Source organism: Petromyzon marinus, chromosome 62, assembly GCF_048934315.1.
Source record: "Petromyzon marinus isolate PM22_M1 ecotype Great Lakes invasive population chromosome 62, UKy_Petmar_22M1.pri1.0, whole genome shotgun sequence".
NCBI lineage: Eukaryota > Metazoa > Chordata > Hyperoartia > Petromyzontiformes > Petromyzontidae > Petromyzon > Petromyzon marinus.
The window spans coordinates 1,487,062-1,505,227 of NC_133728.1; the positions used below are offsets into that span (position 1 = coordinate 1,487,062).

General features: G+C 53.2%; 1 protein-coding gene across 2 annotated transcripts in view; it reads left to right on the forward strand.

The window, feature by feature from the left end:
- The first annotated feature begins 631 nt into the window (after positions 1-631).
- The window catches only part of LOC116955954 (gap junction alpha-5 protein-like), a 29,680-nt gene continuing 12,145 nt past the window's right edge, over positions 632-18,166 (forward strand). Inside the window, exons 1-2 of one of the 2 annotated variants that reach the window (XM_032977315.2) lie at positions 632-1,383; positions 14,683-15,160. In XM_032977315.2, coding sequence (XP_032833206.2) covers positions 14,714-15,160 — 447 coding nt within the window. In that variant the 5' untranslated portion in view covers positions 632-1,383; positions 14,683-14,713. Of the gene's footprint in view, positions 1,384-14,153; positions 15,161-18,166 lie in introns of those variants that run through there. The other variant, XM_076053627.1, reaches the window with a different exon arrangement.

Genomic DNA, 18,166 nt, shown 5'->3' on the forward strand with positions numbered 1-18,166 from the left:
CACACACCACTCATACAAAACACCACACCCACACACCCCACACACACACCACACCCACACACCACTCACACAAAACACCACACCACACCCACACACCTCACACCCACACACCCCACACACGCGCCCCGTTCTAATGTTAGCCAGTGCAAACCCCCACCCCCCTCCACTGCCCAGCCACGCACACCACCCCGCCACGTTACGGCAGGCCACGGTCTTTTTAAAGGCACCGCAGCGACTCAATGAAGGCAGCGAGTAGAGGTGACAGGGCAGAGGCGACACGAGACGGGGGGGGGAGGTGGGGGCATTGTCTTCCAACCCATCCCACCGCCTCCCACAAATACACAGCGGCAGCGGCGAGCGGCAACGGCGAGCGGCGCCTATTTAAGACAGAGCGAGGGGCGCACCTGCTGCTGCTGCTGTCCGCAAACAGAGCAATCAGCACGGACACGTTTTTGTGTCTGTGGGCGTGGTGGTGGAGGGGTGGGGAAAGCCACGGGTTTGTCACGGCCAAAACCCGAGCACCACCACCACCAACCACCTCCAGCACCACCCACCACCACCACCAGCACCACCACCCACCACCACCACCAGCACCACCCACCACCACCAGCACCACCACCCACCACCAGCACCACCCACCACCACCAGCACCACCACCCACCACCAGCACCACCAACCACCAACCACCACCACCACCAACCACCACCAACACAACCGCAACCACCACCACCAACCACCACCACCACCCACCACCAGCACCACCACCCACCACCACCACCAACCACCACCACCAACACAACCGCAACCACCACCACCAACCACTACCAACCACCACCACCACCACCAGCACCACCCACCACCAGCACCACCACCACCCACCACCACCACCAGCACCAACAACCACCAGCACCACCAACCACCACCACCACCAACACAACCGCAACCACCACCACCAAACACCACCACCACCACCAACCACCACCACAATATGTGGGACTCTCCTATAGGATAACCAACCCTTTCCTCTACCCCCCCCCCTCGTCCTCCCCACTTAAATAAGCGCATTGTCAATTTGTGTCTCTCTGTGTGTGTGTGTGCGTGGCGTCTCTCTGTCGTGCGTGAACAAAAAACAATTATTTAGTTTTTTTACAAACGAAACAACAACAAAAAATGTCACGGGATTCGTGGCCGGACGCGGTTGCCAATTCGAGGAAGATTGGTGGCGTTGGAGGAGAGTAAATCCGTGGTGGTTGTGGTGGTGGTCCTGCTAAGATAGACCCCCCCCCCGCTCACAGTGGGGCGATTTCTGTGCCCTGAGCTGGCGTAGCTGCGAGTGGAGGGGGGCGACGATTTGGAGAGTCGAGGAGGCGGACGAGTGGACAGGTGAGTAAGCAGGCTCCCACACCCCGCCGAGGGAGTTCGTAGTTTGTCGAGAAACACCGTCGCTAACGTGACCTGTTTGCCGTGTTGGATGCGTTTCTTTCTCTCCCCTCTCTCTCTCTCCCCTCTCTCTCATATCCATCTCTCTCCTCTCTCTCTCATCTCTCTCCTCTCCTTTTGACGATCAGAGGAATCAAGAAGATGCTCGGTGTAGTCGGCACTTTGCTCCGTTCATCATTTCGTTTTATTTTTCAATGCTTTGCTTTATGAAACCCACCCCACCCTCTGTTTAAATGAAATATTTTACGTGTTTTCCCATTGTGCAACAAAGTCAATCTGTGCTACTTTCTTCGTAAACTCAAAACTCATCTCTCTCTCATCTCTCTCCTCTCTCTCACTGCGTCGATTCCGAAGAGGGGGTTCCAAACGCGTGGAGGTTTCGCTGCGAGGATTTCTCGCAGCGAAACCTCCACTCCACTGACTCCACTCACTCCACTCACTCCACTGACTCCACTCACTCCACTCACTCCACTCACTCCACTGACTCCACTCACTCCACTTACTCCACTCACTCCACTCCACTCACCCCACTCACCCCACTCACTCCACTCCACTCACTCCACTCACTCACCCCACTCACTCCACTCACTCCACTCACCCCACTCCACTCACTCCACTCACTCCACTCACCCCACTCACTCCACTCACTCCACTCACTCCACTCACTCACTCACTCCACTCACTCCACTCACTCACTCACTCCACTCACTCCACTCACTCCACTCACTCACTCACTCCACTCACTCCACTCACTCCACTCACTCACTCACTCCACTCACTCCACTCACTCACTCCACTCACTCCACTCACTCCACTCACTCCACTTACTCCACTCACTCCACTCCACTCACCCCACTCACCCCACTCACTCCACTCACTCCACTCACTCCACTCACTCCACTTACTCCACTCACTCCACTCCACTCACCCCACTCACCACTCACTCCACTCACTCCACTCACTCCACTCACTCCACTCACTCACCCCACTCACCCCACTCACCCCACTCACCCCACTCACTCCACTCACTCCACTCACTCACTCCACTCACTCCACTCACTCCACTCACTCACCCCACTCACCCCACTCACCCCACTCACTCCACTCACTCCACTCACTCCACTCACTCACCCCACTCACCCCACTCACCCCACTCACTCCACTCACTCCACTCACTCCACTTACTCCACTCACTCCACTCACTCCACTCCACTCACTCCACTCACTCCACTCACGCCACTCACTCCACTCACTCCACTCACTCCACTCCACTCACTCACTCACTCACCCCACTCACTCACTCACTCACCCCACTCACCCCACTCACCCCACTCACTCCACTCACTCCACTCACTCCACTCCACTCACTCCACTCACTCCACTCACTCCACTTACTCCACTCACTCCACTCCACTCACCCCACTCACTCCACTCACTCCACTCACTCCACTCCACTCACTCCACTCCACTCACTCCACTCACTCCACTCACTCCACTCACTCCACTCCACTCACTCCACTCACTCCACTCACTCTACTCCACTCACTCCACTCACTCCACTCCACTCACTCCACTCACTCCACTCCACTCACTCCACTCCACTCACTCCACTCACTCACCCCACTCACCCCACTCACTCCACTCCACTCACTCCACTCACTCACTCACTCACCCCACTCACCCCACTCACCCCACTCACTCACTCACCCCACTCACCCCACTCACCCCACTCACTCCACTCACTCCACTCAGTCACTCCACTCACTCACCCCACTCACTCCACTCACTCCACTCACCCCACTCACCCCACTCACCCCACTCACTCCACTCACTCCACTCACTCCACTCACTCACTCCACTCACTCCACTCACTCACCCCATTCACCCCACTCACCCCACTCACTCCACTCACTCCACTCACCCCACTCACTCCACTCACCCCACTCACCCCACTCACTCACTCCACTCACTCCACTCACTCCACTCACTCCACTCACTCACCCCACTCACCCCACTCACCCCACTCACTCCACTCACTCCACTCACTCACTCCACTCACTCCACTCACTCCACTCACTCACCCCACTCACCCCACTCACTCCACTCACTCCACTCACTCACTCCACTCACTCCACTCACTCCACTCACTCACTCACTCACCCCACTCACCCCACTCACCCCACTCACTCCACTCACTCCACTCACTCACTCCACTCACTCACCCCACTCACTCACTCCACTCACTCACTCCACTCACTCACTCCACTCACTCACCCCACTCACCCCACTCACTCCACTCCACTCACTCCACTCACTCACTCACTCACCCCACTCACCCCACTCACCCCACTCACTCCACTCACTCCACTCACTCACCCCACTCACCCCACTCACCCCACTCACTCCACTCACTCCACTCAGTCACTCCACTCACTCACCCCACTCACTCCACTCACTCCACTCACCCCACTCACCCCACTCACCCCACTCACTCCACTCACTCCACTCACTCACTCCACTCACTCCACTCACTCACCCCATTCACCCCACTCACCCCACTCACTCCACTCACTCCACTCACCCCACTCACTTCACTCACCCCACTCACCCCACTCACTCACTCCACTCACTCCACTCACTCCACTCACTCACCCCACTCACCCCACTCACTCCACTCACTCCACTCACTCACTCCACTCACTCCACTCACTCCACTCACTCACCCCACTCACCCCACTCACTCCACTCACTCCACTCACTCACTCCACTCACTCCACTCACTCCACTCACTCACTCACTCACCCCACTCACCCCACTCACCCCACTCACTCCACTCACTCCACTCACTCCACTCACTCACTCCACTCACTCACCCCACTCACTCACTCCACTCACTCACTCCACTCACTCACTCCACTCACTCCACTCACTCACCCCACTCACTCCACTCACTCCACCCACTCCACTCACTCACCCACTCACTCCACTCCACTCACTCCACTCACTCCACTCACTCACCCCACTCACCCTACTCACTCACCCCACTCACTCACCCCACTCACCCCACTCACCCCACTCACTCCACTCCACTCACTCCACTCACTCACCCCACTCACTCACCCCACTAACTCCACTCACTCACTCCACTCACTCACTCACTCACCCCACTCACTCACCCCACTCACTCCACTCACCCCACTCACTCCACTCCACTCACTCCACTCACTCACCCCACTCACCCCACTCACTCCACTCACTCACCCCACTCACTCACTCCACTCACTCCACTCACTCACTCCACTCACTCCACTCACTCACCCCACTCACCCCACTCACTCACCCCACTCACCCCACTCACTCCACTCACTCCACTCACTCACCCCACTCACTCCACTCCACTCACTCCACTCACTCACCCCACTCACTCACCCCACTCACCCCACTCACTCACCCCACTCACCCCACTCACTCACCCCACTCACCCCACTCACTCCACTCACTCCACTCACTCACCCCACTCACTCACCCCACTCACTCCACTCACTAACCCCACTCACTCCACTCACTCCACTCACTCCACTCACTCACTCCACTCACTCACCCCACTCACTCACCCCACTCACCCCACTTACTCACCCCACTCACTCCACTCACTCCACTCACTCCACTCACTCACACCACTCACACCACTCACCCCACTCACTCCACTCACCCCACTCACGCCACTCACTCACTCCACTCACTCACTCCACTCACTCCACTCACTCACCCCACTCACTCACCCCACTCACTCCACTCACTCCACTCACCCCACTCACTCACCCCACTCACTCACCCCACTCACTCCACTCACTCACTCCACTCACTCACTCCACTCACTCCACTCACTCACCCAACTCACTCACTCACTCCACTCACTCCACTCACTCCACTCACTCCACTCACTCACTCCACTCACTACACTCACCCCACTCACTCCACTCACCCCACTCACACCACTCACTCCACTCACTCCACTCACCCCACTCATCCCACTCACTCCACTCACTCCACTCACTCACCCCACTCACCCCACTCACTCACCCTACTCACTCCACTCACCCCACTCACTCACCCCACTCACTCCACTCCACTCACTCCACTCACTCCACTCCACTCACTCACCCCACTCACTCACTCCACTCACTCACTCCACTCACTCCACTCATTCCACTCACTCACTCCACTCACTCACTCCACTCACTCCACTCACTCAACACACTCAACACACTCCACTCCACTCACTCACTCCACTCCACACACTCCACTCACTCCACTCCACTAAAGATATGACCTTGGCTCATGTTTTCAGTCTCAGTTACATTTGTTGAGTCGGCCGGGCAGGGCCTTGGGTCAAACTTCGCCCGCAGGTCGCTGTTGAAAAATAATCGAATTGGCTCAGTGGGCCTTACCCTCGTAAAATACAACAGTAAATGTCGAGTTTTGTTGTATATGTGTTTTTAAAGTGATAACCTTGCCTATCATTTATCGTGTCTTTTTTGTTGTACTGTTTGATTTTGTGACGTTCTGATCTGCCGTCTGTGACAGAGAGCTTTATAGCTCATTGGATTCTTCCAGGAAAATATTCGGAATCTGATCTCTATTAGTCCCGATGCGTCTCTATGTATTTCCATGAGTCTCTGTGTATCTCCTTGAGTCTCTATGTATTTCCATGAGTCTCTATGTATCTCCATGAGTCTCTATGTATCTCCATGAGCCTCTATGTATCTCCATGAGTCTCTATGCATCTCCATGAGTCTCTATGTATCTCCATGTGTCTCTATGTATCTCCATGAGTCTCTATGTATCTCCATGAGTCTCTATGTATCTCCATGAGCCTCTATGTATCTCCATGAGTCTCTATGTATCTCCATGAGTCTCTATGTATCTCCATGAGTCTATATATATCTCCATGAGTCTCTATGCATCTCCATGAGTCTCTATGTATCTCCATGTGTCTCTATGTATCTCCATGTGTCTCTATGTATCTCCATGAGTCTCTATGTATCTCCATGCGTCTTTATGTATCTCCATGACGCTCTATTATCTCCATGAGCCTCTATGCATCTGTATGAGTCTTTAAGAGTCTCTGTGTCGATGAGTCTATTTGTATATCTACATATATCGGAGCCTCTATGCATCCTTATGTATCTCTATGGATGCCCATATCTTCACGTTCTGCAGATGTATATGCCACTGGTTCTTCATGTTCTGCAGCTGTAGATGCCACTGGTTCTTCATGTTCTGCAGATATAGATGCCACTGGTTCTTCATGTTCTGCAGATGTTGGTGCCACTGGTTCTTCACGTTCTGCAGATGTAGATGCCACTGGTTCTTCACGTTCTGTAGATGTAGATGCCACTGGTTTTTCACGTTCTGCAGATGTATATGCCACTGGTTCTTCACGTTCTTGAGAAGTAGATGCCACTGGTTCTTCACGTTCTGCAGATGTAGATGCCATTGGTTCTTCACGTTCTGCAGATGTAGATGCCACTGGTTCTTCACGTTCTGCAGATGCCACTGGTTCTTCATGTTCTGCAGATGTAGATGCCACTGGTTCTTCACGTTATGCAGATGTAGATGTCACTGGTTTTTCACATTCTGCAAATGTAGATGCCACTGGTTCTTCACGTTCTGCAGATGTAGATGCCACTGGTTCTTCACGTTCTGCAGATGTAGATACCACTGGTTCTTCACGTTCTGCAGATGTAGATGCCACTGGTTCTCCACGTTTTGCAGACGTAGATGCCACCACAGCCATCTATTTGCCCGGCGTTTGAACTTACGACTCTTGGTCCGTACAGGCAACTGGACATACGGGGACAGGTTTGTTTGAATCTCTGCAAGTTCGTAAGTAGAACGTTCTTAAATAGAAAAGTCTCTGTAACAACAACACTGTTTGTATAGCCTTAAAATAAAAAATCAACGTATCGGGCAATAGCCCAATGCACGATACAAGTATATAATTGTGAGTGGTGTATACAATGCAGTATTTTTTTTACTACGGAGCTCACGCTGATTGCAAGGCATTCACGAATCCCACTCATTCACCCGTCCACTCATTCATTCTTGTTTACAGGAGCGCACTCGATCATTCACATTCTCAGCCACTCATTCTGAGAAGGGCAGTACTCAATTCAAGTGACTCACTCAACTCGTGGATAGCCTCGCACTTACCCTATCCAATCGTTTACACACTCACTCACCCACTCACCCACTCACTCACCCACTCACTCACCCACTCACTCACCCACTCACCCACTCACTCACCCACTCACTCACCTACTCACCCACTCACTCACCCACTCACTCACCCACTCACCCGCTCACCCACTCACCCACTCACTCACTCATCCACTTATCCACTCACCCACTCACCTACCGACTCATGTGCCCACTCACTCACCCGCTCACCCACCCATTCACCCACTCACCCACCCACTCACCCACCCAATCACCCACTCACTCACCTCCCCACCCACCCACCCCGTCACTTGCTTACCAATTCACTCTGTAATTACTGGCTCGCTCACTCACTCACCTACGCACGCACACTCGACAACTCACTCCCACGCTTACTGATTCACCAACTCACACTCACTCACCAACTCGCTCACTTGCACCGTCGCTGACTGACTCACACGCTTACTCACACACGCTTACTCGGCCACACACTCGATCACTACGTGTAGCCTTCACAGATTGTTGGGGAAAGTGATATTAGGGAAACGTAGCAGCACCTATGAAGGCCGGCACTGTGGCACACGAGGGGGTGGGTGGCCAGCACCAAGCCCAGCCGCCTTTGTTTCCCCAGTGGCGATGTTTACTACACACCGCACCAGGTACTCATTTTGAGGCTGAGTCGACCTAGGGGAGGCCCAGGACCACTCACTCACACGCGTAATCACCCACGCAACATACTCGGTAACTCACCAACTCAATCACCCTCTCACTAACTCATTAACTAGCTCACTCGCTCACTTACTCAGTGACCTCGTCACCCGCTTCCCCGACTGCAGCACTATTGAACTTTTCCATTCACAAACCGCACTTCGCCCATTCACCAACCGCACTTCGCCCATTCACAAACCGCACTTTGCCCATTCACAAACCGCACTTTGCCCATTCACAAACCGCACTTTGCCCATTCACAAACCGCACTTTGCCCATTCACAAACCGCATTTCGCCCATTCACACACCGCACTTTGCCCATTCACAAACCGTACATTGCCCATTCACAAACCGCACTTTGCCCATTCACACACCACACTTCGCCCATTCACAAACCGTACATTGCCCATTCGCACATCGCACTTTGCCCATTCACAAACCGCACTTTGCCCATTCACAAACCGCACTTTGCCCATTCACAAACCGCACTTCGCCCATTCACAAACCACACTTTGCCCATTCACAAACCGCACTTTGCCCATTCACAAACCGCATTTCGCCCATTCACACACCACACTTTGCCCATTCACAAACCGTACATTGCCCATTCACAAACCGCACTTTGCCCATTCACACACCGCACTTCGCCCATTCACAAACCGCACATTGCCCATTCACAAACCGCACTTCGCCCATTCACACACCGCACTTCGCCCATTCACAAACCGCACATTGCCCATTCACAAACCGCACTTCGCCCATTCACACATCGCACTTCGCCCATTCACAAACCGCACTTCGCCCATTCACAAACCGCACTTCGCCCATTCACAAACCGCACTTCGCCCAATTCGTAAGGGTTTGTCACGTAAACAATACGTGGCCAAGTTGTTACTAGTGCAGCCACACACCGGTTGTGTGTTGGAGAGTAAACCCACCACAATGTTTACAATTTGAGTTTGCCGTGACGTTTCTTCGGCAATTACAACAACAACAACAACCAGCAGCAGCATCAGGCGACAGCCACAGAGTCGTTGGGAGACCCTCCTCCTTGGCTCGGGTCTTCAATATAGTTGGAGAAGCATGTGATGTCGTCACTTCTGAGGCAGTAAGGTGTGAAGACGACTCATCCAGCCACTCTCCCACCCCTTAATTTCATCATCCGTCTAACCCACCTGCCCACTCACCCAGCTACCTACTCACCCACCTGTGCCCCCTACTGTGCCAACTTGCTGTGTTTTAGCCACCTTGCGTTACGCTCGTTGTTGTGAGCGTCACTCCTCTGCCCTCTGCTGTTGCTGGAGGGCAACTGCCTCCAACTGCAAGTCCACTCAGCTCCACATCCTCCTGTACCACATCACTCCATCTCTTCTCTAGCCCCTGCCGCGCCTGTTTAGCCCCATCTATCTGGCCGAAAAAAAGCTGTTTCGGCATGCGGTGGCTAGAAATGCGGGCTACATGACCCAGCCAACGCAACCTTGCCTGCTGGAGGAGCTCACCGATGCAACTTTGTCCAGATCTATCAAGGACTTGTGAGCTCCTCACACAATTTAGCCTGGTTAAACCCAAGATCGACCGTAGGCAGGCCAGGCTAAATATTTCTAACTGGCGAAGATGTTCCATTAGGGGGGTCCACGTTTCACAAACGTTGAGAAGGGAGGGCATGACCGTGGTCGAGAAGACCCGAAGCTTCATGTGGAGTGATAGACCAGGTAGCTTCCACACAGCATTACGCAACCGATGAAAAGATCATGCCGCTCGACTGATAGGGAGTAAGACCTCTGCTGTCAAACCGGAGCTGGTCATGAGCACACTGCCCAGGTATGGAAAATGTTCCACTCTCTCCACAACTGCCCCATCACCAATTGGGAGTTGTGGGGGTGGAGTGTCTGATGGTACAAAATACCCAGGCAGGTGCTTAGTTTTGGTGGGGCTGAGGGTAAGGCCCCAGCTCTTAGTGGCATGCTCCAGTCTCAGCAGCAGCATCTCCAACTCCTCCTTTGAGTGAGCAGCAATCACCAGATCATCGGCATACATAACATGGTTGACCAGGGAGCCATCCCTTGACCACACCCGGGCATCGATTAGCCTTCCATTATATCTGTACCAGACGGAAATTCGTCCGGTACAGTCATCGAAGGCTTCATGAACTACGTGGTCAAAATAGATGTTAAATAATGTGGGAGCCAGAGGACATCCCTGTCGCACCCCAATGCGAACAGGGAATGGCTCCGACTCCTGGCCACATAGTTTTACCCAGGCCTACTCACCACCATGAAGGTCCATGATGATTGTGAGCAGCGAGTATGGGACTCCAAAAGCACGAAGAACAACCCAGATTCTAGGCCTACTGATGTTATCAGAGGCATTGACCAGGTTAATAAAGTAGAGATGTAGGTCTTGTTGGAATTCCCTACGGACAGAAAGTATGGCATCTGTGCAGGACCACCTTTTCCTGAAACTACATTGGGGCTCTGCAAGCATCTCCTCAGCGTGCCTGGCAAGGCGATGTTGAATAATCCTTAACAGGACCTTTCCCGGTACACTGAGGAGTAAGATGCCTGTGTAGTTGTTACAGTCTGCGCGGTCCCCCTTCTTAAAGAAGGGGACCACTAGCGCATCCTTCCAATCCCATCCAGTGATCCAGACCGTTGTTATGATGTCATATAGGGCAGTCTGTGCACAAACGCCACCCTCCCTCAGCATTTTGCTTGCGAGATCATATCTGCTCGGTGCCTTTCCTGGTCTCAGACTCTGGATTAGCTTCAGTACTCAACAGATGGCATCTCAGCCAGCCACTCACAGGGGGTGACTACTTCCTCCAATATTTGAGGCACTGCAGCCTTAGCAGGGTCATCCTCACTTTGCCCAATGTTTTCCAAACTGAGGGATTTCATCTCTCCCAATACCTCGCAGAAATGCTCAGAAAATCTCCAAACCTGTTCCTGGGGGTCGGTTCACCGTTCTTTTATCTAATGATGGCGATAGGTGTGGTGCTGCAAGTTACTTTTTTGATGGAATTAAAGAGTGATTTGTGATCGTGGACCACTGAGGAAGACTCCATCTCAGAAAACCACGACCACCACCCATCCTTGCAACGCCTCACGGCTTTCTGAACGTCCGAGCAAAGGCTGCGGGCAGCCCCCTCATTCTCTGATGTGGGATGCTGTAGACGATAAGAGAACAACTCCTCTGTTAGCTAGGGTCTCTGAGGAGGTCTGAACCGTGTACCCAACGCAGCCATTGCAGCTGCATGAGTCACAGTCCGAATCCTCACCCATTTCCCTTCAGCATCAGGAGGAGTGGGGGACGATGCCAACCCCAGTTTCAAACGATGATGAAATTCTCGCTTGCAACTTTCATCAGCTAGCTGAGACCAGGCCACTGTGGGTTTGAATGGGGTCCTGGGTGTACACCCACCACCGGAGTTGAAAAATGGCAGGCGCATCTTACAGATAACAAGCAGATGGTCAGAGGGCAGATCAGCTCCACGGTAGGTTCTGGTGTCAAGGACATGGGCCTGCATCCGCTCTTCTGTCACTATATAGTCCACCAGATGTTCTTGCTTTGACCGGTGTGCATCCATGGAACAGTGTGTTGGTAATTATAAGCCCATGGGCTGCACAAAAGTCTAGCAGCCTCCTACCGTTGTTATTGAACTGATCTGGTCCATGCCCTCCAATCACTCCAGGCCAGGTGCCAGCATCATGACGCACTCGGGCATTAAAGTCGCCCAACAGGATGACTCTATCCCAAGCGGCCCCTTTAGCCAGCACCTGGGACAGGAGGCCATAGAAGGCATCTGACTCATCGGCCCTGCTTGCATTCCTCCACTGATGTTCATCTTCAATGGTGGCATAAATAACCACGACCTCCACTCCTCGCCTCTGGTTGATGGGAAAACGAGCCCAAAGTAGCCTGGGGCTTATAGCTTCCCTCACCTCACTGCCACGCTCCCACACCCCCTCCATTTTGTTCAGAAGAAGAGCCACTCCCTGGTGTTTGCCATTCTCCTGCCCCGAGTAGAGGACTGTCCATCCCTCATGGTGGCAGGAGCCAGAGCCGGTCCACCAGACCTCTTGAATACCACAGAGATCCAGGCGGTATTGGTCCACCTCCCGACAGAGGAGTGGCAGCCTCTCATCCGAAGTGAGCGTTCGAACATTCCACATGGCCACCCGCAGTGGCTTTTTGCTCTTTCAGAAGCTAAATTGGATATTTTTTTCTTGGTTTAGTAGTAATTATTTGAAGGTGGAGGGGTTACCAGCCCATCACACCCGTCCAGAGCCCCCTTTGGCCGCTGTGGTGGCTACCAACACCATGAGGGGGATGGCCAATCTCAGTTGGCCCTCCCCCCATGGCACTGCTCACCACAGCGTTACCGTCCGGCACCGACGAGGAGGTAGGGGGTTGTTTTGCCGGACACACGAACACACACAGACACACACACTCATACACACACATACACACAGAGACACACATAGAGACACACTCACACACACACGCACAGACACACTCACACACACATACACACACATACACACACATACACACACAGAGACACACATAGAGACACACTCACACACGCACAGACACATACACACACATACACACACATATACACACACACTCACACACACAAACATACACACACATCTCTCACAGACACACGCACAGACACTCACACACACACACGCACAGACACACTCACACACATACTCACACACACTCACACACACACATGCAAGACACACTCACACACATATACACACACACTCTCACACACACACACAGACACACTCACACAGACACACTCACACACATACAGACACACTCACACACACCCACACGCACAAACACACTCACACATACACACACGCACTCACACACACACACAGACACACTCACACACACTCACACACAGACACACTCACACACATACATACTCACACACATACACACTCACACACATACACACTCACACACATACACACTCACACACATACACACTCACACACATACATACTCACACACATACATACTCACACACATACACATTCACACACATACACACTCACACACACACATACACACAGACACACAGACACTCACACACATACACACACAGACACACTCATACAGACACACTCACATACACACACTCACACACAGCCATCCACAAAGACAAAGATCCCCCACATAGCCTTAACAGGCTGTAGGGGTAAGTGCTGTTAGTGAGCACCTACGAAGGCCGGCACGGCACACGAGGGGGTGGGTGGCCAGCACCACGCCCGACCGCCTTTGTCTCCCCAGTGGCGATGTTTATGCACCGCAGCAGGTACTCATTTGAGGCTCAGTCGACCTAGAGGAGGCCCAGGACCCGGTCAGATAATCGCCATTGGTGTTGGCCGTGAGCGGGAATCGAACTCGCGCCGCTGGGTTCGTAGCGCTGACTGTTGCCCCACCACTTCCCAAACATCCACACACGCAATCTTACATCCCTCCACTCACCCAACCACCCACTCACCCAACCACCCACTCACCCAACCACCCACTCACCCAACCACCCACTCACCCAACCACCCACTCACCCAACCACCCACTCACCCAACCACCCACTCACCCAACCACCCACTCACCCAACCACGCACTCACCCAACCACCCACTCACCCAACCACGCACTCACCCAACCACCCACTCACCCAACCACCCACTCACCCAACCACCCACTCACCCAACCACCCAACCACCCACCCACCCAATCGTCCACCCATCTAACCACCCACCCAATCACCCACTGCGCCACCTACCGACCCATCCGCTTCATCCGAACTCTCTCTCTCTTCTCTCCCTCCCACGGACTCCACACCCCCCTCCTTCCTATCCGGTGTCTCTCCTCCTCCTGCTGCTGCTGCTGCTGCCCTTCCCCTTCCAACTCCCCTCCAATCCTCACCACCTCCCATAATCATCCTCCCATTATCATCTCTCTCATCATAATCTCTCCATGATCATTTCCCCCATTATCATCTCTCCCACTATCATCCTTCCCATTATCATCTCTATATTTAATCTTCCCATTATCATCTCCCTATTTCATCTTCTCATTATCATCTCTCTATTTTATCTTCCCATTAACATATCTCCATTATCATTAATCCTATAATCGTCTCTTGCACGATCTATCCATTATCATCTCTTTCATGATAATCCCGCCATTACAATCTCTCCCATTACCATCTCCCCCATGAACATCTCCCCATCTCTCCGTGACCATCTCGCACCCATTACCTCCCCATCTGTCTACCCCCAGCCCCCTATAGGCCGCCACCGCCGACGTCACAATGGGCGACTGGAGCATGCTGGGAGGCGTGCTGGAGCAGGCGCACGAGCACTCGACGGCGCTGGGCAAGGTGTGGCTCACGGTGCTCTTCGTCTTCCGCATGCTCGTGCTGGGCACGGCCGCCGAGAGCGTTTGGGGCGACGAGCAGTCGGACTTCCATTGCAACACGCTGCAGCCGGGCTGCGAGAACGTCTGCTACGACGCCGCCTTCCCCGTGTCGCACGTGCGCCTCTGGGTGCTCCAGATCGTCTTCGTGTCGACGCCGTCGCTCGCCTACCTCGGCCACGTGCTGCACGGCGCCCGGGCGGCCGCGCGCAGGAGGGAGCGGCGCGCGCGCGCCGCCGCCGAGGGGAGGGCGAGGGGGGCGGCCGAGGGGAGGGCCGCGGATTCCGCGGCGGCGGCGGCCGAAGGCGGAGAGGACGGCAAGGACAATGGGAGAGGAGACGAGGTGGGGATGATGATGATGATGGTGGTGATGGTGGTGGTGATGGTGGTGGTGATGATGGTTATGATGGTGGTGATGATGATGGTGGTGATGGTGGTGATCGTGGTGATGATGATGGTGATGATGGTGGTGGTAATGATGATGGTGATGATGGTGATGATGATGGTGATGGTGGTGATGATGGTGATGATGGTGGTGATGATGATGGTGGTGATGATGGTGGTGATGATGATGATGGTGGTGGTGGTGATGATGATGGTGGTGGTGATGTGTGTTGAACTTCTATGTACGTAGCCAACCGTGCTCATCGGATGTGCGGGGGACGGACAACAAACGAACACACTTCAACAACAAACAGTCTATGGTGCAGTGATGAGTCTATGGTGCAGTGATGATGAGTCTATGGTGCAGTGATGAGTCTATGGTGCAGTGATGATGAGTCTATGGTGCAGTGATGAGTCTATGGTGCAGTGTTGAGTCTATAGGCAGTGATGATGAGTCTATGGTGCAGTGATGAGTCTATGGTGCAGTGTTGAGTCTATAGGCAGTGATAGGTCTATGGTGCAGTGTTGAGTCTATAGGCAGTGTTGAGTCTATGGTGCAGTGTTGAGTCTATAGGCAGTGTTGAGTCTATGGTGCAGTAATAAGTCTATGGTGCAGTGTTGAGTCTATGAGCAGTGTTGAGTCTAAATGTGGAGGGAAAAAACCGGAGGATCCGGAGAAAAATCCATGCGACCACGGGAAAAGAGACACGCAGACTACAAAAATACAGCAGGCGTTAGGGTCCGGATCAAACCTACGACCTCCTGTATACCTGGCGAGGTAGTTAACATCTCCTAGCCACCGTGATGATGATGAGAGAGAGAGAGAGACACGCAAACTCCAAATATACAACAGGCGTCAGGGTCGGGATCTAATCCACGACCTCCTGTAAACCCAGCGAGGTAGTTAACATCTCCTAGCCACCGTGGCGGCGAAAAACACTTGCTGTGGTAGCGTGGGGTGGACATCTCTCGTCCATTCTCTTCCCTCCCCTCGCCCCTTCAATCCTTCCCGTCCCTCCCCTAGAGCCCCTTTCATTATCCCCTAAAGTACCCCCTGTATGGCTGCTGCTGACTCATTCCTCAATAACGCCCCTATCGACTGCATCGTTCCATTCTGTCATCATTGAGTCAGCTATGTCAAGCGCCTTGAGCGAAGGCGATCTCTATAAATATACAATCAGATTAGATTATGTGCACATCCATTGACTTGCGTGGTGTGCTATTACAATTATTGTCATCGTTACGCACCGGACAATAACCAGAACTTACGATGTCCCTGGAAAGATGATCCACAGATTTACCAGGACAGCAGATGCCTCGAACAGAAGGAAGACCACGATGAGTAGTAACCCGCGGTGCAGATCGATAATTCAGAGGTAACTGATGTTGGGGTAGCTGATCTGTCTCCGTGTCTCTCTCTCTCCTGTCGAAGACAACGATTTCCCCGTAAAGCATTAGCAGACTGGTGGGGCATGTGGCGATGTTTACTACACACCGCACCAGGGACTCATTTGAGGCTGAGTAGACCTAGGGGGGAGGCCCAAGACCGGTTCAGGTAATCGTCACCGATGTTGTTGGCCGTGAGCGGGAATCGAACTCGGGTCGCCGAGTTCGTAGGGCGGCGTAGCGCTAACCGCTGCGCCACCGCTCCCCGGTCCAGATGGCTCTCCGCTATCGTCATCTTCGCTACAGCCACACTCTCGACGTTTAAAAATACACGTCGCAAATTTGTGCTATTGTACGCTGAACTTCTCTGACACCTTACGTAATTAACCGTGCTGATCGGAGATGCGGGGGAATGACCACGAACTAAACACGAGAATGTCACGTAGAAGGGAAACAATAAAATAATAAAAATATAAAACAATAAAATTCTCACGACGTTTCGACTGCAACACAAGCAATCATGATGATGATGATGACACAAGCAATCATCATGATGATGATGATTATTGCTTGTGTTGCAGTCGAAACGTCGTGAGAATTTTATTGTTTTATATTTTTATTATTTTATTGTTTCCCTTCTACGTGGTGACTTTACCGAAAGAACCAAGAATATGAATCCCTGCAGTCACGGAAACTTTAAATCAAAATTTAAACACGAGAAGTTGAACACGCAGCAGCAGGGCTGTCACCACCAATGTTATTCACAGTAGAGGTTCTTTGGGTGAAGATCGTGTAAATGTATAAATGTGTCGTTGAACCAGCCACCACCAGGCAAAGCCAATTAGTGAGGGGTTGTCACGTAAACAAAACGTGACAATTCGCTACTAGTACAGCACTAACCGGTGGTGAGTTGGGGAATAAACCCACTACAACATTTACAATTGCCAACTGTAAATGTTATTAAATTAGTTTTCAGTCAGCTGACAGGTCTGTAGACTCTGTCCGACACTCTCTACTTGCCTTGACAAACAACAACCAACAACAACAACCAACAACAACAACAGCGGAATCTCTGCCCCTCCCATGACTGATGCACTGTGAGAGCGCACAGGACGAGGTGGTCATAGAGGAGGAAGCCCACGCACGCGCCACTCCTTCACCACCGACGAATCACCCTCGCACCACCCACGCGCCACCCACGCACCACCCACGCGCCACCCACGCACCACCCACGCACCACCCCTTCACCACCCACGCGCCACCCACGCACCACTCCTTCACCACCCCTTCACCACCCACACACCACCCCTTCACCACCCACGCACCACCCCTTCACCACCCACGCACCACCCCTTCACCACCCACGCACCACCCCTTCACCACCCACACACCACCCCTTCACCACCCACGCACCACCCCTTCACCACCCACGCACCACCCCTTCACCACCCACGCACCTCCCACGCACCAACCACGCGCCAACCACGTACCACCCCCGCGCCACCCCTTCACCACCCACGCACCACCCACGCACCACCCCTTCACCACCCACACACCACCCCTTCACCACCCACGCACC